At 55.7% G+C, this 26,194-nt stretch overlaps 3 protein-coding genes across 53 annotated transcripts in view; 2 read left to right on the top strand and 1 right to left on the bottom strand.

Annotated features, from left to right (window-relative positions):
• Positions 1-3,919, top strand: part of TMEM140 (transmembrane protein 140) — a 5,914-nt gene extending 1,995 nt beyond the window's left edge. Inside the window, exons 2-4 of one of the 2 annotated variants that reach the window (XM_049792508.1) lie at positions 19-134; positions 715-811; positions 2,151-3,919. In XM_049792508.1, coding sequence (XP_049648465.1) covers positions 799-811; positions 2,151-2,764 — 627 coding nt within the window. In that variant the 5' untranslated portion in view covers positions 19-134; positions 715-798 and the 3' untranslated portion in view covers positions 2,765-3,919. Of the gene's footprint in view, positions 1-18; positions 135-714; positions 812-2,147 lie in introns of both variants that reach the window. The other variant, XM_049792507.1, reaches the window with a different exon arrangement.
• On the top strand, positions 3,422-26,194 carry LOC126034588 (ankyrin repeat domain-containing protein 30A-like). 50 transcript variants are annotated; one of them, XM_049792464.1, is made up of 31 exons: positions 3,422-3,507; positions 6,249-6,363; positions 6,609-6,782; positions 6,871-6,977; positions 7,440-7,577; positions 9,011-9,207; positions 9,314-9,375; positions 9,912-10,014; positions 10,134-10,192; positions 11,498-11,600; positions 11,720-11,778; positions 13,084-13,186; positions 13,306-13,364; positions 14,670-14,772; positions 14,892-14,950; positions 16,256-16,358; positions 16,478-16,536; positions 17,842-17,944; positions 18,064-18,122; positions 19,428-19,530; positions 19,650-19,708; positions 21,014-21,116; positions 21,236-21,261; positions 21,428-21,505; positions 22,522-22,674; positions 23,516-23,685; positions 23,886-23,979; positions 24,645-24,719; positions 25,119-25,231; positions 25,652-25,775; positions 26,003-26,188. In XM_049792464.1, exons 2-30 carry the CDS (start codon positions 6,358-6,360, stop codon positions 25,761-25,763), a joined length of 2,742 nt encoding a protein of 913 aa, XP_049648421.1. In that variant the 5' UTR covers positions 3,422-3,507; positions 6,249-6,357; the 3' UTR covers positions 25,764-25,775; positions 26,003-26,188. The 50 variants fall into 50 exon arrangements, 49 of the variants coding, with proteins under 49 accessions (XP_049648421.1, XP_049648405.1, XP_049648456.1 ...); XM_049792448.1 differs by lacking the exon at positions 3,422-3,507 and adding an exon at positions 5,544-5,755 and having other exon boundaries at positions 9,011-9,159; positions 26,003-26,189; XM_049792499.1 differs by lacking the exon at positions 3,422-3,507 and adding an exon at positions 5,544-5,755 and having other exon boundaries at positions 26,003-26,189.
• On the bottom strand, positions 4,039-5,531 carry CYREN (cell cycle regulator of NHEJ). Its single transcript, XM_049792509.1, has 2 exons — positions 4,998-5,531; positions 4,039-4,781 (listed from the first exon to the last, which is right to left on the bottom strand). The coding sequence occupies exons 1-2, from the start codon at positions 5,529-5,531 to the stop codon at positions 4,554-4,556; spliced, it is 762 nt and encodes a 253-aa protein (XP_049648466.1). The 3' UTR covers positions 4,039-4,553.

Here is a 26,194-nt window from a genome sequence, read left to right as displayed (position 1 = left end):
TTTGTGTCTCCGCTGTAGATTCAGAACCATGGGCACCCTCCGTGTGACCGTCCAGTCTCTCCAGAAGCCTGTCGTGAAGACCTCCAAGGGAAGCTACAAGAAGTAGTGAAGTAGTGAGCAGGGGAAGGGGACAGGTCAGTGTCTGGATGCTGTGACCCCCTTCCACGGTGTGTGTGCTCCTCCTGGCTATGACTGTGGAGGACGAGAAGTTTGGGATGGAGAAGCTTTATCCCTGTGCACATTAAACATCGGTGCCCCACTGCCAAGTATCCAGGGAGACAGGGAGTGTGGGGGGGATGCTGAAGGGTCTCTACTCACCAGCACTGCAGCCAGGCACCGAGTACAGATTGAGTGGGGTCTCTCCTGGCACTCTAAAAACTCAGAGGCTGTACTAAATCCACAAGCAGCTGTGGGGTGATGGCCTGGGACATTGGGATGATATACCAGTGGGCAACAGGCAGTGGAGGGGAGGCAGCAGGACCGATGTTGTGAACTTCTTGAGGGAAGGTGGTAAATCACAGGAGATAGTGCTTGGCATAGGCAGGAAAGGGGTTATTTGCAGAGCCTCAAGCCGGAGGCTGAGCTTGAAGCCGAGGTCTGAGCTCCTTGCCCTGTGTTTGTGCCTCTGTACAGACTCGGGTGGGCAGCGCTGCGATGCTGCGTGGCTCTGCAGCCAGCGGTACCCCCTCCTCATGCCATTTCCCTGCTTTTCAGTGCAAAGCAGAAGCCTGCAAGAGGGCACTGAGGACAGTCCACGTTTCCAGGACAGGAGCAGGGACTCAGAGAGGAGCGAGGAGGATGGCAATCGCAGGTCTGTCTCCGTAGCCTCAAAGGAGGGCAAGTGGCTGCAGGTGGGTCCGGGGTGTCTCTTTGCGGTGGACGACTGCCCGTCTGCGTGGGGCATCGGTCCTCAGGCAACCGGCACAGAGGAGCACCGTGTCTGCCAGCCTCAGCGGGGAGCAGGGCTGCAGGCGATCAGCCCTGCTGTGCCCAGAAATGTGCAGGCACGCAGGGGCCTCAGGGGCATGTGGATGCTGGAAATGATCATCAATGGCATCAAGTGTCCCAGAGCTGGGGGGGGGGGGGCAGGGAGGCAAGGGGAGCCCCGCACTTCAGATCTTGTTGGGCCTGCATTTTACTCACTTGTCCAAAGATCACAAAGGATGTCCTTGTCTGGCCACAACTGAAAGAAAAGCATTTTCCCAGAATAGCTCTTAACCCCTTCCTTACCAGACAACAGTGGTTTGCTCCCCTCCCATCACTGCAGTTTACTGACAAATGCTTCTCTTGTCCATGTTGTCGTTTAACCCCAGTCAGGAACTCAGCACCACACAGCCGCTCACTCACTCCCCCCCATCCAGTGGGATGGGATAGAAAATCGGGAAAAGAAGCAAAACCCATGGGTTGAGATAAGAACGGTTTAATAGAACAGAAAAGAAGAAACTAAATGTTAATGATAACACTAATAAAATAACAACAGCAATAGTGACAGGATTGGAATGTACAAATGATGCGCAGGGCAATTGCTCACCACCCGCCGACCGACACCCCGCCAGTCCCTGAGGGGCGATTCCCTGCCCCCACTCCCCAGTTCCTATACTAGATGGGACGTCCCATGGTATGGAATACCCTGTCAGCCAGTTTGGGTCAGGTGCCCTGGCTGTGTCCTGTGCCAACTTCTTGTACCCCTCCAGCTTTCTCTCTAGCTGGGCATGAGAAGCTGAAAAATCCTTGACTTTAGACTAAACACTACTGAGCAACAACTGAAAACATCAGTGTTATCAACTTTCTTATACTGAACTCAAAATAGCACTGTACCAGCTACTAGGAAGACAGTTAACTCTATCCCAGCTGAAACCAGGACAGTCCAACGTGAGACTGCGGTGCAAAGGGCACGTGCGGGGCTAAGGGAGCCATACTGTCCTCCCAGTGATGGTCCACACACAGGACATCATTAAAGCCACCTTTGCTGTGACCAAAAATGCACACCCCCCCACCCAGTAACACATGCACAGCACAGTCAGAGACGCTCCTGCTCTCCTTGCAAGGGGAGTCCCGAGACCTCAGGGCCACAGGCTCAGAGCACACCTTGGGAAGGGTGCCATGAGACGCAACCACCAACGGGTTCCCCCCTTTGTGTTTTGCAGCAGACGTCCCCAGCGCAGGCTGTACCACGGTATCAAGAGAGCACGCAGGCACCAGGATGGGTCTGCTGCAGCAGCGGTGCACCGGGCACCTGCTGTGTGCACTGACCTTCCTTGAGGCCGCTGGAAACTTGGCCTTAATGCTCTACGCGCTGCTCTGGGAAGCTGGGAACCTGGTCGACCTCCCTGACAAACGCATTGGCTTTTACAACTTCTGCCTGTGGAACGTGACAGCTGGGGAGCTGCAGTGCCTGGAGTACAAGCATCTGCAGGTGATGGGCATCAGCCTACCAGGAATGGTGCTAGCCAGGGTTTGTGTGTACACCTGCCTGGTCTTCAGCATCTTCTACCCCGTTTTTGTTGCACACGTGAAGTGCAGAGAAGAGAGAGAGGGCTGGAAGGCGATCCTCATCATACTCATCATCAAGATGATAATCCTGTCTGGAGGCCTGGGTACGTTTCTTTTCCAAACCTCGCAGTGGATTCACCTCTCTGATTTCACTGGGGGCTTCCTGGCATTGCTTGGGACTCAGGCTCTGCTACTGCTCCAGATTCTCACTGCCACTACGTACCTCAGCTGGGCCAAGCAACACACATCCGTGTCAAAGCCCTCTTACTGACGGGGCCCTGCCCGTTGGGATTTGAGAGTGAAGAAGATGCAAGCGCTATCGATAACATGCTTTAACACCGTAACCCCACTACAGCTTTAGTCACTGGTAGGAATTTGATCCTTAGTCCAAAGGCCCAGATCCAGCCTCTGGCAAACGGCTGCGTGCAGTGCTCCTGCAGCAAGCAGGCAGCAGACACCAACACCCGCAGCACGGCGTGGTAGCTTTCTGGGAACAGCAGCGTGCCACACGCCCCTCGGCCTGGGGCATAGCATCACAAGCGACAGCATTTCTGGCCCTGACCCAGAGGACAGCGAAGGGGACGGATCAGAACCAGCACACAGTGGACACAACCCTCTGGCCATATCTAGCCTAAGTATAAGGAGGCAGAGAAGCAAACAGGCTTCCTTTCTTGCCGTTGTCCAAAGAGACTCTGCTCCTTCTCCACCTCCCGAACTAACCAGGGACGCCTTCAAAGCAACTTGAGGAGCTGCGGCTTCACACTGCCATCGCAGCAGTGGCAGCCCCAGAGGTGCACTGGAGATACTCTTTGGCAGGAGCACCTGTACCTCACCTGCTGGAATAACACCTGGAGTGACTCTGCTTTAGTTTGTTCGGGTGAAGTGGCCCACATCCAACCCCAAGCAGCAGCAGAGCCCCTGGAGGGGCAGCCCAACAACTTGCTGAACACTGAACCCAGCTCTAACGAGGAGGGTTTCCACGAGGAAGCAGAGGATTTTGGCGCAGACCCCCAGGTTTGTCCCCGCTTACGTTACAGGGCTGAGCCCCGCAGTCCAGCAGCCTCTGAGACTCCAGGAGAACGGGTTCTGCGCGAGGGCAGGTCACCGCAAAGCCAGCTCAGACCAACGCGCGCCCCGTGCAAGCGTGTGCTCGGGGAGCAGCGCAAGGGCTGCCGAAGGCTGGGGTGCAGTGCCCCAGCTGGGCCATCACAGCCAGCGCACCGGATGGGGTCTCTCCGCCTTAGTGGCGGTGCACAGCACCGCTCCGTGCCCCGTCTGTGACCTCGCACACAGCGGCGCCTGCTTCCCCCCCCATCCCCTTCGGGCCACCGGGGTCCGTTTTCTCCCCTGCTGCCGTCTTGCTGGGGCTGGGGCTGGTGACGCTGGTTTGACCGATTCTGCGTTCCATTAAAGGCTCTCGCGCCTGCCCTGGCTTCGTGCGGTTTGTTCATCCCCGCCGCAGGCTGCCTCTTGCCACTGAGCCATCCTTCTCCCTCCCTAGACCCCCACGCACCCTGCCACGGGCTCAGCCCCCTCAGAACGGTCCCTGCCCCTGCCAGTCTGCTCCCACCCACGTCCTCCCCAGCTACGGGAGGCCTGGAGGCACGTTCGGCGTCAGGCCCAACGGGGACAGCCTGCCAGGCCCCACGGCAGCTGCCGCAGAGGGACCGCAAGGACAGGGGAGCCCCAAGGCTGAACCGCGGCTATTCGGCCCCGCAGAGCCAGCAAAAGCCTGCCAGGGCCAGCAACGCCCCGCTCCCCTCGAGCCCCAACACCGACCCACCAGAGCGACACTCACAGGAACCCAGACGTCCTCTTTCGTCTCTCCGCGCTCCGAGACGCCCAGCAAAACCGAGCGCAACCTAACCCGGAGCCAAATCCCGCGGAACACAGCACGCACCGGGAGAAGCGGGCGCCCCCTTCCTCTCCCCCGCGGCTTTCAGGGGCCTCCTCCCAGCTCCACAGGCTACCCACCCAGCAGATCCACAGCCCGCGCCAGCTCCTCCTCCCACCGTCCCGGCTGTCCCCTCGGCTCCTGGGCAGCGGCGGAGCAGGCAACGTCAGCTGAAAAAGATCTCCCTGACGTATCTCAGAGCATCGTCCTCCGAGTCCTCCCAGCCCGGCCTCCCCGCGTCGGCACCGGCAGGGGCCGGCGGGGCCGGGCTGCGGCCGCTGCCTCCCGCGGTGCTGGCCGTGCTCCCCGGAGCCTCCTCTGGCGTTGCCTGGAGCTCCTGCTCCTCCCGGCTCCCGCAGCGGGCCTCCTCCGCACCTTCGTCGCGCTGCAGGCTCTAACCAAAGGGAAAAACCACCAGAGCCGGCCGTGCGCGAACTGCACCCCGAGGGGCAGAGGGAGCAGCCCGCCGTGCCCCCAGCGGGACACCCCCGGCCAGTCCCCAGGGAGCCGCCGCCGGCGGCGGCCGCGCTCCCTGCCCGCTCCCCCGAGCCCTCCCCGCCGCCAGGCCCGTGGGCGTGCGTCCCCCCCGCCCCGGGGGGCCCGGGCTCACCTCCGCCAGGACCGCCAGGGCCACATCCACCAGCTCCGCCTCGTTCATGCAGTACACCGCCGCCCCGCCGACCGCACGGGGAAGACGCCGAGGGCGAACCGGGCCCGGTCTCGCCCGCCCGCCCGCCCCAGCGGCGCTACCTGGGAGCCGCCGCCCGCCGCCGCTGCCCGCCCTTGCCGGGGGGGTGCCCGCCGCGACCACCCGCTCGTCCCCCGCCGCCTCCATCCAGGCCGGCAGCACCCGCCGCCGGCCGCCCGCCGCCATTTCCCGCGCGGGGCGGGGCCGCGCCCCTTTGGAACCGCGCCCCCGTGGAGCCCCGCCCCTTGGAGGCCCGCCCCCTCCTCCCGGCCCCGCCCCCCTCTGTGACGCCCCCTTGCTAGGCTGCCCCCTGCCGGCGCAGACGGCGTCCTGCGCGGAGCGGGAGCGACCGGAGCTGCCGGGCGGCGCTCGGGGCTCGGCTCTTCTCGCCCCTTCCGCGCTCGGTTTGGCCTCGGGGAGACCGCCCGGGGCTCGGCAGAGCCCGCCGGGCGCCATCCCCGCGGCGGCATGCAGCGGCTCTTCTCGCTCTGCCTGGGGAGGCTGCGGCGGCCGCCGCCCTCCGGCGGCGGTGCCGGACCCTGCGCCGCCGAGCCCTCCGAGGTCCGGGAGGAGCCCCGGGGCGGGCTGCACGGCGCGGCCGCCGCAGGCGACCTGGCCCGGCTGCGGCGGCACTGGTGGAGGAAGAGATTCCGCATCAACGGGCGGGACGCGGAGAAGCAGTAAGGGGCGGGAGAGCCTCCGGCCGGCCACCCCGCCGGCGCCCAGCCCGGCGGCAGGCGCCCTGAGGAGCCACGGCCTTCCCGGGGGCCGCCGTTAGAAGCCCCGTCCCCCTGTCTCTGGGACACGCCGGGCGTGGGACTGGTCGGGGGTGGGGGGGGAGCCCCGGGCTTCCGCAGCCTCCGGGCTGCCGAGACGCCGTCTCCTTCGCCGGGCTGGGTGGCCGGGCGGTCCTGCTGGAGGCAGGGACCGGCGCCTGGGCACAGGAGTCTGTCCGTGCAGGTTCCTTGCCACGGCTGAGGAAACGCCTCCCGACTCCAGGGACGCGCTGGGGATTTTTCCTGGCCAGCCCCAGGCTTTGGGTGCGCCACGGCTGCCGCCAGCGCTTTCAGCTCGGGTTTTGCCGGTTGAGGCGCGTGGGCCTGCGCGGCGGGCACCGCAGCCTGAAACGGTGTCTTCAGCCGCCCGCGTTGACTGAGCATGTTTCGTTTCTAGGACGCCTCTGCATCTGGCTTGCGCGAAGGGCCAGTCAGATGTCGTCCGATTCCTGGCAAGAAAGAAATGCCAGCTAAACCCTCGTGACGGGTTTCAGAAATCGCCGCTGATGAAGGTACGTGGAGCACGTTATGCTGTTGAGCATCGGGGTGACCGGTTACGCGCTGAACGACGCGTACCTTGCGTGATTCTTTACGTAGGCCGGCGTAGAAACAGGGGTGTTGTAGTCAGCGGGGAAGGGGCATGTGTTGCCTCATCTCTGAAGACGCCTGTGCTTCCCGGTGTTGGGAAGATGCGGGAGTTCTGACAGGGAGAAAGGTAGATGTTGGAAGGTATTCCTCCTTTGTGTCTTATTTCCAGGCAGTCGAGCACCAGCACAAAGACTGTGTGGCCATTCTGCTGGAGCATGGTGCCGACCCTAACCTCCGAGATGTGAGCGGCAACACTGCGCTTCACCTGGCTGCCATCACCACCAGCAAACCCCTAGTCGAGCTGTTACTTGAGCACAATGCCGATATTGAAGCTCAGAATGAGGTTAGCTTGGACTTTGGGTAAGGTTCCTCTTCCCAAAACTTGCTTGACTTTTCTGTGTTATTCTAAGGGAGATGATTTCCCCTTTCAGTTGGGATACACTCCGCTTGCTGTTGCCATCGCCAAGCGCTCTGAGGAGTTGGTGGAGTTCCTTCTTCAAAAAGGAGCTGACGTGCATGCTCAAGACAAGAATAAAAGGTGAAGGGTTTGTCAAAAGCGCGCGCGGGACTCCTTTAGCATTCTTCAAGTTGGGCTGGGGGGAGGCATAGGAATGAGCTTTGAAAAAGAACCAGGAGCTGCCCAGAAGGAGCTCCTTCTGTGTGACTTGTGAAAGCAGACCCACGCTTGGCTGCTTTCTTACCTCAGGGGACAATTTCTGCCCTGAGGACTGCAAGAAAGTGTGTGTTGGCTGTGGTGCCGCACGCACACACACACACACACCCATGCCCCAAGCCTGCTCTGGGCAGGTGGTTGGCCTGGACACCTCCCGAGGTCCTGCCAACCTGAATTCTCCAACGCTTCCACGTATTTGGCTGTGCTTTCACTCTGCCTATAGGAGAAGGGAAATGAATTCTTTGGGGAGCAAAGAGGGACTGAAGTAACGGCAATGCAATGTCCGCAGAAGCTGATGTATTTCCTATCTTCTCTTGGATGCTTTAGGACCACTCTTATGGTTGCTGCTCTTGCTGGGGATATGAATATAATACAAATTCTGCTGCAGTATGGTGCTGACCTTTCTCAGGAAGACCAGTCTGGCTGCACAGTTCTACATTATGCCAGAGTGTCTCAACATGCTGTGTGAGTGTTTTACATCCTCGTTAGAGCAGCTAACGAGTTCTCAGAATGTGCGTGCTCATGTACGGCCCTTGTTGGTAACATCACTGGGGTTTAGTGAGGCATTGAGACCTTTGTTGAAGCCGGGCTCGGTGATGTCTTCTCATGCATCTCTTTCTGTGTCAAGACTGGATATGGAAGTTGAGGAAAATTTCCCCCCACAGTTCCCCCTGAGAATTCACCTGTGTGCCGCCAAGCTCCACTCCACTCAACTGATTAGCAACTCCTTGCCTTTTGTTTCAGAGGAATCTAACTGATATCCCCTGAGGTAAACTCTTCAGCGGTTTTCCTTCTCTCGTGGGTAGCTTTGCACCCCTGGCCGTCCCTTCACTAAGGTGGCTATGTGTGCTTAACAGCTAGGCTGAAGGAAAGCGCCCACTTTCCTAGTGACGGTAGCCTAGTGATGGGCGAATGAACGGCATTATTCCTACGAGTGTGCCTTCTTTAGCCAAAACCAGCTGCCTGTGAGCTCTTCTCACTGGGTCTTGACTTCATTTCTTCTCCCCCTGCCCTTTCCGTCAGCCTGGATCCATGGGAAGTAGGAGAGAAGGGTGCCTGGGTAAACTGTGGAGTAAAAACCCCTTTAGGAGTAAAGCATGTCTGAGGATTGCTCTAGCAAAACAAGATGTTCGTTCCTTCCCTCCAGGCTTCTGGCATAGTATCACTGTTGTGCTAATGCACCACTTTGCATAGCAGCCTTGGTCTGGAGCGCGTTTTTAGTATTTTCTTTTCTTGTTTGTTTTTTTTGTTTGTTTGTTTTAGTTCTGCTTATGAAGCAAACCTGAAAGTGGTCTCTCACCAGAGCCCCACATGACCCTCAGCCAAGGTTGTTAGACGATAACACCTATACAGTGTAGTTAACCCCTGCAGTGCTTGCAATGCAACCACAATCTTTGTTGGCCTCTTGATATCCCAGTTAGGAGCTCTCTAAACTCTCTGGTCCTCTGACTAACCATGGGAATTTCTTAAGCCCTTCAAAGTCAGGACTGGGTTTGAGGAGACGTTACCCCAGCTTCACAGGAAGAGTAGCTGCAACATTACTGTAGCATCCCACTGAGGTAGAAGCCTTGTAGTTAGATGTCAGTCTGCCAAGGGTTGTCTTAATCTCAATGGCCCTCAAAACGGAGAGGGGGTTTCTCGGATGAGACTGTAACCAGTGGGGCTGAGATACTCCATAGACAAGAATAAGCACCTGCAGCATGAACATGCCTGTAGTGAGTATTTCAGCTGCCAGCAGTAGTGCAGTAAGGTGTTGCTGGGTGTGGGTGTTACCCTTTACCAGCTGGCTACGAATATGGCTCGGATGGCTCATGAATGGCTGTTGCTCTTCCACTAGAGAGTGTATGCAAGCGGGGGGGTGTTTCTAACAAATGCATTTCCTTCCTTTCTGTATATAGCATTGAAAAGCAACTGGAGCAATACATGGGCTGCGAAAAGAGGGGAGAACGTTCTGCAGGAGACACAGAAGGCCCAGCAGTACTTGATAGCTCTTGCTCTGGGAAGACTGCTGATCCTCCCTTGGCCACCCGTACACTGACTGGAGCAGGTGCCATACTTCACCGTACAGGATGTGATGAAGACAAATCACTGGCCTGTAGGAGAATGATAACCCCTTGATTGGATGCAGGGCTTGAGGGGTGGGGAAAGGCAGAGTGAAATAAGCACTCATAACAGCGTCTCACGTATTACCTCCTTTGTAGGTGTCCTGCCAACAGAAGAAGCACAGGAAGAGAAAGATGATGACTCCTCTTTTGATTCTAAGGTAGACTCTTTCCCTCTGCTGCTGCTTCCACCACACACTCGTCAATGGGACCTTGACATGCCGGTGCCGCAGGGAAGCTCTTCACTTAGGACTGGGAGCAACTGAGGCCAAGCTAATGGCCCGGGTCTCCCAGCAGCTGGCCTTTCAGCTGGATTGCTCGTATAGCCTTGAAGCAGTAAAGCTTCCTGCCAGTTACAGTCCTCCGAAATCCTAGAAGGCTGCTGCTGTGAGGATTGCTTGTTTTCCACCACACAGCTCTCTGCTCCCGATCCAGTCAGCGTCAAATGGTTGCCCCTAGGGCCTACCCTCTAGACGCTTAGCTGCTTCTGCCTAGGCCCCCTCTGCCTGGGGCAGGTGTACATCGGCCCCTTTTGAAAGCCCTGCTCAACAGAGATGCCTAACACGCTGGTTGTGTTTGCCCTTTCCGTCATCTGATACCACCTTACGCGTGTTGGCTGAAGCGGGAGCTTTGTGCGTGGAAACGGGTTGAGAAGGAGTCTGTGCCAGTTCTCACGCACGTCTTTTAAATTACACAGTCGGATTGTGAAGCTCCAAGAGAAGCTTCAAACGGCAAATGGCTTCGACCTGTATACAAACCTGGAGCACGGGTGCAGCCCATTGCAGAGGGAAGCGGCAACGGTAATTTCCTGACGCGCTAAATGGTTACCTTTGTAAGCTTCTCTGCAGTGAAGCAGATGGGGAAAAGCAGAGTGAAATAAGCACTCAGAGCAGCGTCTCGCTTCTTGCCTCCTTTGTAGGTGTCTTCCCAGCAGCAGGAGCACAGGAGCAAGATGATGACTCCACTTTTGATTCTGAGGTAGATGCGTAGAATCATAGAGTCGTTGAGGTTGGAAAAGACCCTTAAGATCATCGAGTCCAACCGTAAACCCAACACGGCCAAGCCCACCCCTAAACCGTGTCCCCGAGCGCCACGTCTACACGTCTTCGAAATACCTCCAGGGATGGTGACTCAACCACTTCCCTGGGCAGCCTGTTCCAGGGCTTCATAACCCTTCCAGTGAAGACATTTCTCCTAATACCCAATCTAAACCTCCCCTGGTGCAACTTCGGGCCCCCTCCCCTTGTCCTGTCGCTTGCTACTTGGGAAGAGAGTCCGACACCCCCCCTGCTACAACCTCCTTTCAGGCAGTTGCAGAGAGCGATAAGGTCTCCTCCCAAAAGCCTCCTTTCCTCCGGGCTAAACAGCCCCAGTTCCCTCAGCCGCTCCTCACAGGGCCTGTTCTCTACACCCTTCAGCAGCTTCGTTGCTCTTCTTTGAATGCGCTCCAGCACCTCAAGGTTGGCCTTGTAGTGAGTGAGGGCCCCAAAACTGACCACAGTAGCGGAGGTGCGGCCCCAGCAGTGCCAAGTCCAAACGCACCATCACGTCCCTTGTCCTGACGGCCACGCCATTTCCGATAGAGGCCAGGATGCCGTTGGCCGCCTTGGCCACCTGGGCACGCTGCTGGTCACATTCAACCGGCTGTTGACCAACACCCGCAGGTCCTTCTCCGCCAGGCAGCTTTCCAGCCACTCTTGCCCTTCTCTGAAGGAGGCAATGGGGCCCCACGGGGCTCGCTTGCTTCTGAGCCCCTTTCCCTCTGCTGCTGCTTCCACCACACACTCGTCAATGGGACCTTGACATGCCGGTGCCGCAGGGAAGCTCTTCACTTAGGACTGGGAGCAACTGAGGCCAAGCTAATGGCCCGGGTCTCCCAGCAGCTGGCCTTTCAGCTGGATTGCTCGTATAGCCTTGAAGCAGTAAAGCTTCCTGCCAGTTACAGTCCTCCGAAATCCTAGAAGGCTGCTGCTGTGAGGATTGCTTGTTTTCCACCACACAGCTCTCTGCTCCCGATCCAGTCAGCGTCAAATGGTTGCCGCTAGGGCCTACCCTCTAGACGCTTAGCTGCTTCTGCCTAGGTCCCCTCTGCCTGGGGCAGGTGTACATCGGCCCCTTTTGAAAGCCCTGCTCAACAGAGATGCCTAACACGCTGGTTGTGTTTGCCCTTTCCGTCATCTGATACCACCTTATGCGTGTTGGCTGAAGCGGGAGCTTTGTGCGTGGAAACGGGTTGAGAAGGAGTCTGTGCCAGTTCTCACGCACGTCTTTTAAATTACACAGTCGGATTGTGAAGCTCCAACGAAAGCGTCAGCCGACGAGCTGCCTCCTGCTGCAGATGGAAAGGGAGCTTGCGCGCAGCCCGTTGCAGAGGAGAGCGGCAACGGTAATTTCCTGAGGCGCTAAATGGTTACCTTTGTAAGGTTCTCTGCAGTGAAGCAGATGGGGAAAAGCAGAGTGAAATAAGCACTCAGAGCAGCGTCTCGCTTCTTGCCTCCTTTGTAGGTGTCTTCCCAGCAGCAGGAGCACAGGAGCAAGATGATGACTCCACTTTTGATTCTGAGGTAGATGCGTAGAATCATAGAGTCGTTGAGGTTGGAAAAGACCCTTAAGATCATCGAGTCCAACCGTAAACCCAACACGGCCAAGCCCACCCCTAAACCGTGTCCCCGAGCGCCACGTCTACACGTCTTCGAAATACCTCCAGGGATGGTGACTCAACCACTTCCCTGGGCAGCCTGTTCCAGGGCTTCATAACCCTTCCAGTGAAGACATTTCTCCTAATACCCAATCTAAACCTGCCCTGGTGCAACTTCGGGCCCTCTCCCCTTGTCCTGTCGCTTGCTACTTGGGAAGAGAGTCCGGCACCCCCCCTGCTACAACCTCCTTTCAGGCAGTTGCAGAGAGCGATAAGGTCTCCTCCCAAAAGCCTCCTTTCCTCCAGGCTAAACAGCCCCAGTTCCCTCAGCCGCTCCTCACAGGGCCTGTTCTCTACACCCTTCAGCAGCTTCGTTGCTCTTCTTTGAATGTGCTCCAGCACCTCAAGGTTGGCCTTGTAGTGAGTGAGGGCCCCAAAACTGACCACAGTAGCGGAGGTGCGGCCCCAGCAGTGCCAAGTCCAAACGCACCATCACATCCCTTGTCCTGACGGCCACGCCATTTCCGATAGAGGCCAGGATGCCGTTGGCCGCCTTGGCCACCTGGGCACGCTGCTGGTCACATTCAACCGGCTGTTGACCAACACCCGCAGGTCCTTCTCCGCCAGGCAGCTTTCCAGCCACTCTTGCCCTTCTCTGAAGGAGGCAATGGGGCCCCACGGGGCTCGCTTGCTTCTGAGCCCCTTTCCCTCTGCTGCTGCTTCCACCACACACTCGTCAATGGGACCTTGACATGCCGGTGCCGCAGGGAAGCTCTTCACTTAGGACTGGGAGCAACTGAGGCCAAGCTAATGGCCCGGGTCTCCCAGCAGCTGGCCTTTCAGCTGGATTGCTCGTATAGCCTTGAAGCAGTAAAGCTTCCTGCCAGTTACAGTCCTCCGAAATCCTAGAAGGCTGCTGCTGTGAGGATTGCTTGTTTTCCACCACACAGCTCTCTGCTCCCGATCCAGTCAGCGTCAAATGGTTGCCGCTAGGGCCTACCCTCTAGACGCTTAGCTGCTTCTGCCTAGGTCCCCTCTGCCTGGGGCAGGTGTACATCGGCCCCTTTTGAAAGCCCTGCTCAACAGAGATGCCTAACACGCTGGTTGTGTTTGCCCTTTCCGTCATCTGATACCACCTTACGCGTGTTGGCTGAAGCGGGAGCTTTGTGCGTGGAAACGGGTTGAGAAGGAGTCTGTGCCAGTTCTCACGCACGTCTTTTAAATTACACAGTCGGACTGTGAAGCTTCAATGAAAGTGTCGGCCGGCGTATGGATGCCACCTGCATACAAACTTGGAGCATGGGCAAAGGCCTTTGCAGAGAAGAGCGGCAACGGTAATTTCCTGACGCACTAAATGGTTACCTTTGTAAGGTTCTCTGCAGTGAAGCAGATGGGGAAAAGCAGAGTGAAATAAGCACTCAGAGCAGCGTCTCGCTTCTTGTCTCCTTTGTAGGTGTCTTCCCAGCAGCAGGAGAACAGGAGCAAGATGATGACTCCACTTTTGATTCTGAGGTAGATGCGTAGAATCATAGAGTCGTTGAGGTTGGAAAAGACCCTTAAGATCATCGAGTCCAACCGTAAACCCAACACGGCCAAGCCCACCCCTAAACCGTGTCCCCGAGCGCCACGTCTACACGTCTTCGAAATACCTCCAGGGATGGTGACTCAACCACTTCCCTGGGCAGCCTGTTCCAGGGCTTCATAACCCTTCCAGTGAAGACATTTCTCCTAATACCCAATCTAAACCTCCCCTGGTGCAACTTCGGGCCCTCTCCCCTTGTCCTGTCGCTTGCTACTTGGGAAGAGAGTCCGACACCCCCCCTGCTACAACCTCCTTTCAGGCAGTTGTAGAGAGCGATAAGGTCTCCTCCCAAAAGCCTCCTTTCCTCCAGGCTAAACAGCCCCAGTTCCCTCAGCCGCTCCTCACAGGGCCTGTTCTCTACACCCTTCAGCAGCTTCGTTGCTCTTCTTTGAATGCGCTCCAGCACCTCAAGGTTGGCCTTGTAGTGAGTGAGGGCCCCAAAACTGACCACAGTAGCGGAGGTGCGGCCCCAGCAGTGCCAAGTCCAAACGCACCATCACGTCCCTTGTCCTGACGGCCACGCCATTTCCGATAGAGGCCAGGATGCCGTTGGCCGCCTTGGCCACCTGGGCACGCTGCTGGTCACATTCAACCGGCTGTTGACCAACACCCGCAGGTCCTTCTCCGCCAGGCAGCTTTCCAGCCACTCTTGCCCTTCTCTGAAGGAGGCAATGGGGCCCCACGGGGCTCGCTTGCTTCTGAGCCCCTTTCCCTCTGCTGCTGCTTCCACCACACACTCGTCAATGGGACCTTGACATGCCGGTGCCGCAGGGAAGCTCTTCACTTAGGACTGGGAGCAACTGAGGCCAAGCTAATGGCCCGGGTCTCCCAGCAGCTGGCCTTTCAGCTGGATTGCTCGTATAGCCTTGAAGCAGTAAAGCTTCCTGCCAGTTACAGTCCTCCGAAATCCTAGAAGGCTGCTGCTGTGAGGATTGCTTGTTTTCCACCACACAGCTCTCTGCTCCCGATCCAGTCAGCGTCAAATGGTTGCCCCTAGGGCCTACCCTCTAGACGCTTAGCTGCTTCTGCCTAGGCCCCCTCTGCCTGGGGCAGGTGTACATCGGCCCCTTTTGAAAGCCCTGCTCAACAGAGATGCCTAACACGCTGGTTGTGTTTGCCCTTTCCGTCATCTGATACCACCTTGTGCGTGTTGGCTGAAGCGGGAGCTTTGTGCGTGGAAACGGGTTGAGAAGGAGTCTGTGCCAGTTCTCACGCACGTCTTTTAAATTACACAGTCGGACTGTGAAGCTCCAACGAAAGCGTCGGCCGACGAGCTGCCTCCTGCTGCAGATGGAAAGGGAGCTTGCGCGCAGCCCGTTGCAGAGGAGGGCGGCAACGGTAATTTCCTGAGGCGCTAAATGGTTACCTTTGTAAGGTTCTCTGCAGTGAAGCAGATGGGGAAAAGCAGAGTGAAATAAGCACTCAGAGCAGCGTCTCACTTCTTGCCTCCTTTGTAGGTGTCTTCCCAGCAGCAGGAGCACAGGAGCAAGATGATGACTCCACTTTTGATTCTGAGGTAGATGCGTAGAATCATAGAGTCGTTGAGGTTGGAAAAGACCCTTAAGATCATCGAGTCCAACCGTAAACCCAACACGGCCAAGCCCACCCCTAAACCGTGTCCCCGAGCGCCACGTCTACACGTCTTCGAAATACCTCCAGGGATGGTGACTCAACCACTTCCCTGGGCAGCCTGTTCCAGGGCTTCATAACCCTTCCAGTGAAGACATTTCTCCTAATACCCAATCTAAACCTCCCCTGGTGCAACTTCGGGCCCTCTCCCCTTGTCCTGTCGCTTGCTACTTGGGAAGAGAGTCCGACACCCCCCCTGCTACAACCTCCTTTCAGGCAGTTGCAGAGAGCGATAAGGTCTCCTCCCAAAAGCCTCCTTTCCTCCAGGCTAAACAGCCCCAGTTCCCTCAGCCGCTCCTCACAGGGCCTGTTCTCTACACCCTTCAGCAGCTTCGTTGCTCTTCTTTGAATGCGCTCCAGCACCTCAAGGTTGGCCTTGTAGTGAGTGAGGGCCCCAAAACTGACCACAGTAGCGGAGGTGCGGCCCCAGCAGTGCCAAGTCCAAACGCACCATCACGTCCCTTGTCCTGACGGCCACGCCATTTCCGATAGAGGCCAGGATGCCGTTGGCCGCCTTGGCCACCTGGGCACGCTGCTGGTCACATTCAACCGGCTGTTGACCAACACCCGCAGGTCCTTCTCCGCCAGGCAGCTTTCCAGCCACTCTTGCCCTTCTCTGAAGGAGGCAATGGGGCCCCACGGGGCTCGCTTGCTTCTGAGCCCCTTTCCCTCTGCTGCTGCTTCCACCACACACTCGTCAATGGGACCTTGACATGCCGGTGCCGCAGGGAAGCTCTTCACTTAGGACTGGGAGCAACTGAGGCCAAGCTAATGGCCCGGGTCTCCCAGCAGCTGGCCTTTCAGCTGGATTGCTCGTATAGCCTTGAAGCAGTAAAGCTTCCTGCCAGTTACAGTCCTCCGAAATCCTAGAAGGCTGCTGCTGTGAGGATTGCTTGTTTTCCACCACACAGCTCTCTGCTCCCGATCCAGTCAGCGTCAAATGGTTGCCCCTAGGGCCTACCCTCTAGACGCTTAGCTGCTTCTGCCTAGGCCCCCTCTGCCTGGGGCAGGTGTACATCGGCCCCTTTTGAAAGCCCTGCTCAACAGAGATGCCTAACACGCTGGTTGTGTTTGCCCTTTCCGTCATCTGATACCACCTTGTGCGTGTTGGCTGAAGCGGGAGCTTTGTGCGTGGAAACGGGTTGAGAAGGAGTCTGTGCCAGTTCTCACGCACGTCTTTTAAATTACACAGTCGGACTGTGAAGCTCCAACGAAAGCGTCGGCCGGCGTATGGATGCCACCTGCATACAAACTTGGAGCATGGGCAAAGGCCTTTGCAGAGAAGAGCGGCAACGGTAATTTCCTGACGCACTAAATGGTTACCTTTGTAAGGTTCTCTGCAGTGAAGCAGATGGGGAAAAGCAGAGTGAAATAAGCACTCAGAGCAGCGTCTCGCTTCTTGTCTCCTTTGTAGGTGTCTTCCCAGCAGCAGGAGCACAGGAGCAAGATGATGACTCCACTTTTGATTCTGAGGTAGATGCGTAGAATCATAGAGTCGTTGAGGTTGGAAAAGACCCTTAAGATCATCGAGTCCAACCGTAAACCCAACACGGCCAAGCCCACCCCTAAACCGTGTCCCCGAGCGCCACGTCTACACGTCTTCGAAATACCTCCAGGGATGGTGACTCAACCACTTCCCTGGGCAGCCTGTTCCAGGGCTTCATAACCCTTCCAGTGAAGACATTTCTCCTAATACCCAATCTAAACCTCCCCTGGTGCAACTTCGGGCCCTCTCCCCTTGTCCTGTCGCTTGCTACTTGGGAAGAGAGTCCGACACCCCCCCTGCTACAGCCTCCTTTCAGGCAGTTGCAGAGAGCGATAAGGTCTCCTCCCAAAAGCCTCCTTTCCTCCAGGCTAAACAGCCCCAGTTCCCTCAGCCGCTCCTCACAGGGCCTGTTCTCTACACCCTTCAGCAGCTTCGTTGCTCTTCTTTGAATGCGCTCCAGCACCTCAAGGTTGGCCTTGTAGTGAGTGAGGGCCCCAAAACTGACCACAGTAGCGGAGGTGCGGCCCCAGCAGTGCCAAGTCCAAACGCACCATCACGTCCCTTGTCCTGATGGCCACGCCATTTCCGATAGAGGCCAGGATGCCGTTGGCCGCCTTGGCCACCTGGGCACGCTGCTGGTCACATTCAACCGGCTGTTGACCAACACCCGCAGGTCCTTCTCCGCCAGGCAGCTTTCCAGCCACTCTTGCCCTTCTCTGAAGGGGGCAATGGGGCCCCACGGGGCTCGCTTGCTTCTGAGCCCCTTTCCCTCTGCTGCTGCTTCCACCACACACTCGTCAATGGGACCTTGACATGCCGGTGCCGCAGGGAAGCTCTTCACTTAGGACTGGGAGCAACTGAGGCCAAGCTAATGGCCCGGGTCTCCCAGCAGCTGGCCTTTCAGCTGGATTGCTCGTATAGCCTTGAAGCAGTAAAGCTTCCTGCCAGTTACAGTCCTCCGAAATCCTAGAAGGCTGCTGCTGTGAGGATTGCTTGTTTTCCACCACACAGCTCTCTGCTCCCGATCCAGTCAGCGTCAAATGGTTGCCCCTAGGGCCTACCCTCTAGACGCTTAGCTGCTTCTGCCTAGGCCCCCTCTGCCTGGGGCAGGTGTACATCGGCCCCTTTTGAAAGCCCTGCTCAACAGAGATGCCTAACACGCTGGTTGTGTTTGCCCTTTCCGTCATCTGATACCACCTTGTGCGTGTTGGCTGAAGCGGGAGCTTTGTGCGTGGAAACGGGTTGAGAAGGAGTCTGTGCCAGTTCTCACGCACGTCTTTTAAATTACACAGTCGGACTGTGAAGCTCCAACGAAAGCGTCGGCCGACGAGCTGCCTCCTGCTGCAGATGGAAAGGGAGCTTGCGCGCAGCCCGTTGCAGAGGAGGGCGGCAACGGTAATTTCCTGAGGCGCTTAATGGTTACCTTTGTAAGGTTCTCTGCAGTGAAGCAGATGGGGAAAAGCAGAGTGAAATAAGCACTCAGAGCAGCGTCTCGCTTCTTGCCTCCTTTGTAGGTGTCTTCCCAGCAGCAGGAGCACAGGAGCAAGATGATGACTCCACTTTTGATTCTGAGGTAGATGCGTAGAATCATAGAGTCGTTGAGGTTGGAAAAGACCCTTAAGATCATCGAGTCCAACCGTAAACCCAACACGGCCAAGCCCACCCCTAAACCGTGTCCCCGAGCGCCACGTCTACACGTCTTCGAAATACCTCCAGGGATGGTGACTCAACCACTTCCCTGGGCAGCCTGTTCCAGGGCTTCATAACCCTTCCAGTGAAGACATTTCTCCTAATACCCAATCTAAACCTCCCCTGGTGCAACTTCGGGCCCTCTCCCCTTGTCCTGTCGCTTGCTACTTGGGAAGAGAGTCCGACACCCCCCCTGCTACAACCTCCTTTCAGGCAGTTGCAGAGAGCGATAAGGTCTCCTCCCAAAAGCCTCCTTTCCTCCAGGCTAAACAGCCCCAGTTCCCTCAGCCGCTCCTCACAGGGCCTGTTCTCTACACCCTTCAGCAGCTTCGTTGCTCTTCTTTGAATGCGCTCCAGCACCTCAAGGTTGGCCTTGTAGTGAGTGAGGGCCCCAAAACTGACCACAGTAGCGGAGGTGCGGCCCCAGCAGTGCCAAGTCCAAACGCACCATCACGTCCCTTGTCCTGACGGCCACGCCATTTCCGATAGAGGCCAGGATGCCGTTGGCCGCCTTGGCCACCTGGGCACGCTGCTGGTCACATTCAACCGGCTGTTGACCAACACCCGCAGGTCCTTCTCCGCCAGGCAGCTTTCCAGCCACTCTTGCCCTTCTCTGAAGGAGGCAATGGGGCCCCACGGGGCTCGCTTGCTTCTGAGCCCCTTTCCCTCTGCTGCTGCTTCCACCACACACTCGTCAATGGGACCTTGACATGCCGGTGCCGCAGGGAAGCTCTTCACTTAGGACTGGGAGCAACTGAGGCCAAGCTAATGGCCCGGGTCTCCCAGCAGCTGGCCTTTCAGCTGGATTGCTCGTATAGCCTTGAAGCAGTAAAGCTTCCTGCCAGTTACAGTCCTCCGAAATCCTAGAAGGCTGCTGCTGTGAGGATTGCTTGTTTTCCACCACACAGCTCTCTGCTCCCGATCCAGTCAGCGTCAAATGGTTGCCCCTAGGGCCTACCCTCTAGACGCTTAGCTGCTTCTGCCTAGGCCCCCTCTGCCTGGGGCAGGTGTACATCGGCCCCTTTTGAAAGCCCTGCTCAACAGAGATGCCTAACACGCTGGTTGTGTTTGCCCTTTCCGTCATCTGATACCACCTTACGCGTGTTGGCTGAAGCGGGAGCTTTGTGCGTGGAAACGGGTTGAGAAGGAGTCTGTGCCAGTTCTCACGCACGTCTTTTAAATTACACAGTCGGACTGTGAAGCTCCAACGAAAGCGTCGGCCGGCGTATGGATGCCACCTGCATACAAACTTGGAGCATGGGCAAAGGCCTTTGCAGAGAAGAGCGGCAACGGTAATTTCCTGACGCACTAAATGGTTACCTTTGTAAGGTTCTCTGCAGTGAAGCAGATGGGGAAAAGCAGAGTGAAATAAGCACTCAGAGCAGCGTCTCGCTTCTTGCCTCCTTTGTAGGTGTCTTCCCAGCAGCAGGAGCACAGGAGCAAGATGATGACTCCACTTTTGATTCTGAGGTAGATGCGTAGAATCATAGAGTCGTTGAGGTTGGAAAAGACCCTTAAGATCATCGAGTCCAACCGTAAACCCAACACGGCCAAGCCCACCCCTAAACCGTGTCCCCGAGCGCCACGTCTACACGTCTTCGAAATACCTCCAGGGATGGTGACTCAACCACTTCCCTGGGCAGCCTGTTCCAGGGCTTCATAACCCTTCCAGTGAAGACATTTCTCCTAATACCCAATCTAAACCTCCCCTGGTGCAACTTCGGGCCCTCTCCCCTTGTCCTGTCGCTTGCTACTTGGGAAGAGAGTCCGACACCCCCCCTGCTACAGCCTCCTTTCAGGCAGTTGCAGAGAGCGATAAGGTCTCCTCCCAAAAGCCTCCTTTCCTCCAGGCTAAACAGCCCCAGTTCCCTCAGCCGCTCCTCACAGGGCCTGTTCTCTACACCCTTCAGCAGCTTCGTTGCTCTTCTTTGAATGCGCTCCAGCACCTCAAGGTTGGCCTTGTAGTGAGTGAGGGCCCCAAAACTGACCACAGTAGCGGAGGTGCGGCCCCAGCAGTGCCAAGTCCAAACGCACCATCACGTCCCTTGTCCTGACGGCCACGCCATTTCCGATAGAGGCCAGGATGCCGTTGGCCGCCTTGGCCACCTGGGCACGCTGCTGGTCACATTCAACCGGCTGTTGACCAACACCCGCAGGTCCTTCTCCGCCAGGCAGCTTTCCAGCCACTCTTGCCCTTCTCTGAAGGGGGCAATGGGGCCCCACGGGGCTCGCTTGCTTCTGAGCCCCTTTCCCTCTGCTGCTGCTTCCACCACACACTCGTCAATGGGACCTTGACATGCCGGTGCCGCAGGGAAGCTCTTCACTTAGGACTGGGAGCAACTGAGGCCAAGCTAATGGCCCGGGTCTCCCAGCAGCTGGCCTTTCAGCTGGATTGCTCGTATAGCCTTGAAGCAGTAAAGCTTCCTGCCAGTTACAGTCCTCCGAAATCCTAGAAGGCTGCTGCTGTGAGGATTGCTTGTTTTCCACCACACAGCTCTCTGCTCCCGATCCAGTCAGCGTCAAATGGTTGCCCCTAGGGCCTACCCTCTAGACGCTTAGCTGCTTCTGCCTAGGTCCCCTCTGCCTGGGGCAGGTGTACATCGGCCCCTTTTGAAAGCCCTGCTCAACAGAGATGCCTAACACGCTGGTTGTGTTTGCCCTTTCCGTCATCTGATACCACCTTATGCGTGTTGGCTGAAGCGGGAGCTTTGTGCGTGGAAACGGGTTGAGAAGGAATCTGTGCCAGTTCTCACGCACGTCTTTTAAATTACACAGTCGGATTGTGAAGCTCCAACGAAAGCGTCGGCCGACGTGCTGCTTCCACTTGTCTACAAACGTGAAGCATGGGTGCAGCCTGTTGCAGAGGAGAGCGGCAACGGTAATTTCCTGAGGCGCTAAATGGTTACCTTTGTAAGGTTCTCTGCAGTGAAGCAGATGGGGAAAAGCAGAGTGAAATAAGCACTCAGAGCAGCGTCTCGCTTCTTGCCTCCTTTGTAGGTGTCTTCCCAGCAGCAGGAGCACAGGTAAGAGGGAGGTTTTGACTCTTCTGAGAACAAGGTACTTTCTTTTCTGGAGGTAATGCAGAAGTCACGCTCCTGTATCCCCAGTGCTGAAATGCAGTGCGATGCTGCAGTCTTGCTGGAGATTCCTTTCCCCATGGTCTGTCTGTCTGTGTTCTCACTTGCTCAGGTTTCTGCCCCAGAGAGTGAAGAGCTTCCACTAAAGAAGGATGCTTCATGTCAAACTGACTCTCAAGGCGACAAACAGGTGACTCTAGTAGAGGCTGATGCAGATATCCATAAATAGAACCAGTCAGTGTACAGAGATCTGTTCTTGCTACTGGGTTCATTTTGGAATGCTGCTGAGAGGTGGTGACTGAATCTGGACCTGAGGTGTATTTCGCACCTCATTTTGTTCCCTTCATGAAGCAGAAGGGCTGCATTAAGAGGGAAAACAGTGGGTTGGGCAAAAGCACATGCACAGACTCTCATCCTCTATTCCAAGGAGAAGAATATTTAGCTTTTTCTCTGTATTAGGAAAGAGAAAGCCTCATGAGGAACTGGTGATCCTTTAGATATGCTCAGCTGAGAAAGTTGCCTGCAGATGCCTGCTGGTGGCAGCCAAAATCTCTTAACTTTGAATTCACTGAGTCATAGAAGCATAGAATGGTTTGAGTTGGAAGAGTCTTTTAAAGATCTTCTAGTGCAACCCCCCCTGCCATGCACAGGGCCACCTTCCACTAGGCCAGGTTGCTCAAAGCCCCATCCAGCCTGAACGCTTCCGGAGTTGGGGCAGCCACAATTTTTCTGGGCAACCTGGTCTGGTGTCCCACCACCCTCATTGCAAAAAATGTCTTCCTTACGTCCCATCTAAATCTACCCTCTTCCAGTTTAAAACAGTTGCCCCTTGTCCTGTCACTACAGGCCTTAGTAAAAAGTCTCTGTCTTTCTATTTTGAAAGGCTGCAGTAAGTTCTCCCCAGAGCTTGCTTTTCCCCAGGCTGAACAACCCCGACTCTCTCAGCCTTTCTTCACGGGAGAGGTGTTCCAGCCCTCTGATCATTTTTGTGGCACTCCTCTGGACCTTGTGCTGGGGACCCCAGAGCTGGATGCATTACTCCACGTGGGGTCTCATGAGAGCAGAGCAGAAGGGGAGAATCCCCTCCCTCGACCTGCTGGCCACCCTGAAGACCCATCTAATGATATAATCCCATGAGTAAAAGCAGCTCTCATGTTGTCATCTTCTCACTGATTTCTCCATGCTCATGGAACACCATTTCTTTAGACACGGGTCAAGCAGCCGTGGCAGGAGCTTGCAAACCCTCTCCAAAGGAGCTCCCTCACAGAAGCCCAGCCTGAAGCTGTGAAGTTGTACAGCATGTACCTGCAGGCGCAGAAACTTCAGTTGCAGAAGAAACTGTACCGTTCTAAAGCTGAGGTATGGAGAAAGCCGGTCTCTTGTCTCCTGGCAGGGCACAGGCCTTTCTGTAGCAAACCAGAGCGGGGACCTGATCCTGTCTTGGGGGTTTTGCCTAACCCAGGGTGGTTCAGTGTGCAGTTCGCTGTGATGAGTGGGATGGGAGGGAACAGCACTGCTGCCTTTGGTGCCTGCCTGTTTGCACCACTTGAAGTAACAGCGGAGGGCTGCACTAAGGTGCTCTTAGTACACTAGACAACTTTGCAACAGGAGTGGACCGAGTGACATGTAATTGACTCGCCTTGTTTTATAGGCCTGGCGCCTACAATCAGGAAGGTCACTAACCGTGACGTCACTGTGTCCTTGACTGGAGAAGGGGGGGTGTATTCCTTTCAAACAGCTGCTTCTCAAGGTCCACGGATCACGTGTATTTGCTTCTTCTCTTTGGCTTGCCAAAGCAGAGTGTGTGCTGACAGAGAAAGAGTAGGCATACTGGAGCGTCGTGCTCATGCTTTTTTGCATTTCCTCATCACATCATCATCGTTATGGAGTTGCAAAGTCACTTTAGGAGCAGGAGGAGCTCCTAACCATGTTGGAGTAGCCAACAAGTGGCTACAAAGAGTGTTTGGAGTCCTTGAGAGAGGAGGAGGAGGAGGAGGAGGAGGAGGAGGAGGAGGAGGAGGAGGAGGAGTGTTGTGGCAGCGTTTAGGAAACGCTTTAGGAAATCATTTTAGACATAGGAGAGGGGCCAGTGTAAAAGATGTAGAAGTAACAGGGGTTTTGAGACTCGAGAGTCAAAGCAGCGCACTCCTTTTTATCAAACGTAAGCTGACTACCGGCGGTTCTTCTTGTGGTTTGACAGCTGCAGGAATTAAAAGAACGGCATATCCTGACTGAGTGTTATGCCGAGTACCTGAAGAACGCCATCAAGAGGAACGAGAGGGAACTAAAAACTTCCAGGAACCTGCAGGACCTTCTGACCACATCTTCTGCAACTGCGGCTAGCCCAGAGCTGGAAGACCCCATACAACGGTAAGGAAGTAACACAGTGGAGCAAGGCTTCGCTTTCTGCGATTGTGTGAAAACAACAGGACTGTCTTCTTGCATCCCAGCAAGATAACAATACACGATTTTCAAAGACGCTTTTGGTTTAGATGAGGTTCTTTCACATTCTTCTTTGGGGATTTGTGCTCTTGTGGATTTCTGTGGTAAGGCCTGTACTTCTTTTCCAGGCTCCAAGGTGAAAAGGCCAGGCTGGAAGCCACAGTCCGGCAACAAGCAAAGACCATTGAAGCCCTTCGGAAAAACATGCAAGCCCGTGCCTCAGTAAGCTAGTCACAGCCTTCCCTTTTCATGAGCTACAGAGCCTAGTTCTGTATTTGTGTGGGAAGTTTTAAGATGAGGTTTTCCTGGAGAGCCTAGGAGAGATCAGCTTCTCTGTTCTACTGACTACAGGCTGCTCTGAAAGTCCTGCTGGCCCGTTCCCCCAGCTTTCTGGCTTTGAGAGTTGTTCCGTGAGACTATAGCAAGTCCTTCTTAATGCCATCTTTGTTAAGGGCTTGACAGCAATGCACTGGCTTAAGTATTTTCTGCTTTAGACCCGTCGTGAGGTTGAGACCTCAGGCAGCACTTCAGACAGTCCTGCCGCAGAGGGATTTGGTGCCTTCGGTTGCGGACACTCCTGGGGCTCTGGTGGTGGTGAGCACGTAGTCCCGCAGGCCTGACTGGCATCATCAAACTGTGACAGGAATTATTCCGTGGCCTGTACTCTGGGCACCTTCCCGTTTTAGTGACTATGGATTCCTTGGCCAGAAGGTGTAGCTCTGTAATGCCACAAGAAGACCTCCAAAGATGAAAGTCTGCAACTAATAAGGGAATGACACCTCCACAGGCCATATTTTGTATGCTTGGTTGGCGCTGCCATGAGGTATGACCTTCAGTCAGGGAAGTCCTAGCGTGACTTCTTTTTTCTTCTTCTAATGCTGCTGTAGTCTCATAATGGCCTGGAGGACTCGGTAACTGGCTTTCAGACAGCACGGACTGCAAAGGAACACCAACGTTGGCAGGTACATGAACAGCTTCTGGGAATGACTGGGTTTAGTCTTTGAATTTCTTGTGGGCAGGTAATTTATGAAAAGGTCAGGTGGGCTGTGGGGAATGCCCCAGGTTTTTGGGCAGGACCCCCTCAGGGGAAAAGTCTATACGTTTCCTCATTCCCCTGGTGCTACTGTGTTTTGCATCTGCTCGGTAGCCAATATGCGGGCCCTTGCGTTCATCAGCACGATTCCTTTGATGGGTAGGCTGTGTGCTGTGGACAGGAGAGACATCTGTGGGTGAGAGCTGCGAGAGGAGACTGGACTTGGGAGATGCACATTTTCTTCTTTGTGGGGAATGCTGTCGGCACATTCTGCATGTGGATCCTGTTCCTGTTCCCTGTGTGTGATGTATCTTTTCTGTTTTGAAAGCGTGGGAGTGAAAGCAAGGAAGTAAAGATGCTGGGCAAGACGAAATGCCGATCAGAAGCGCTTCCGGATGAAGTGTCGAAAAGAAGCGCCGCACTGGAGGAAGAACAGACCAGGCAAGGCTTTTTAGTGCTTTAAAGAAATAGACATTGAGGAGAAGTCAAGCTTTACTGAACCCTAGTGTAAAAGCATGTAGATAAGCATTTGTGAGCAAATTCAAGCCTCGCATTCGATCTTGCAAGGTGCTTCTGTGCATGAGCCTATGGTTTGAAAAAGCTGCAAAAGGCCTCGCAAATGCAGGCTGCCTGCACTTCTCCTGGCTGGGAAGGAAGTCTTTTCTTCTTCTGTTCAGATAAATTTGGGGCCCTCCAAGTGTTGGGTGGTGCTGGGGAGCTGGCTGTTCCCAGTAACTCCTGGCTTGTCAAGCACATTAGAGAGGAAGCAAGCCATCCATGGCTGTGCTGCTTACAGAAGAGTATGTGAAAAAGGCCGACTGCTGCTTTGCTTCACGCTTTCCTTACTAATTTGCTGTGCAGGTTGAAGATGCTTCTGCAGATGTCTCCGACAACCCTGACTGCATCTGCAGCGAGAAGGAGAATGTCCCAGCTCAGCTTCCGGGGAGAGATGAAGACAGTTGTTCCGAATTGACTAGCTAAATTGGTAAACTAAGAAGAAAAGTGAGCTCTGGTTTGTTTGGTGGATTTGAGGCGATTATTTTTTTCTGCTAGAACCTGTGTTGATTCTTTTCCTATACTTTTTTCGGTACCTGGATCTGCACGTTAGTGCTGTACTTCCAGGATCCACTTTGCAGTGCTGCCTTTGGCCCAGCCTGCCGTAAAACTAACGCACAGCCTTTTCTTTTCCCTCCCTCCCTTGCCCCATCACAGCTGAACCTCCAACACGGTTAACAATGAGAAGATGCTGGAGCAGAGGAAGTACCAATGCCAGAAAAGAGTGCTCCCAGGGCTGATGCCTGAAGCCTAGAAACCTTTGCCTTCCACCCTGTGCACCCCCCACCCCACATGTAATTCCAAGTGTTCTGTTGCAGTTTGGTATTTAATAAACTCTGTCACGTAGTA

This window comes from Accipiter gentilis, chromosome 34 (genome assembly GCF_929443795.1).
Source record: "Accipiter gentilis chromosome 34, bAccGen1.1, whole genome shotgun sequence".
NCBI classification, from domain to species: Eukaryota; Metazoa; Chordata; class Aves; order Accipitriformes; family Accipitridae; genus Astur; species Astur gentilis.
This window is presented reverse-complemented; position numbering and strand designations above follow the sequence as displayed.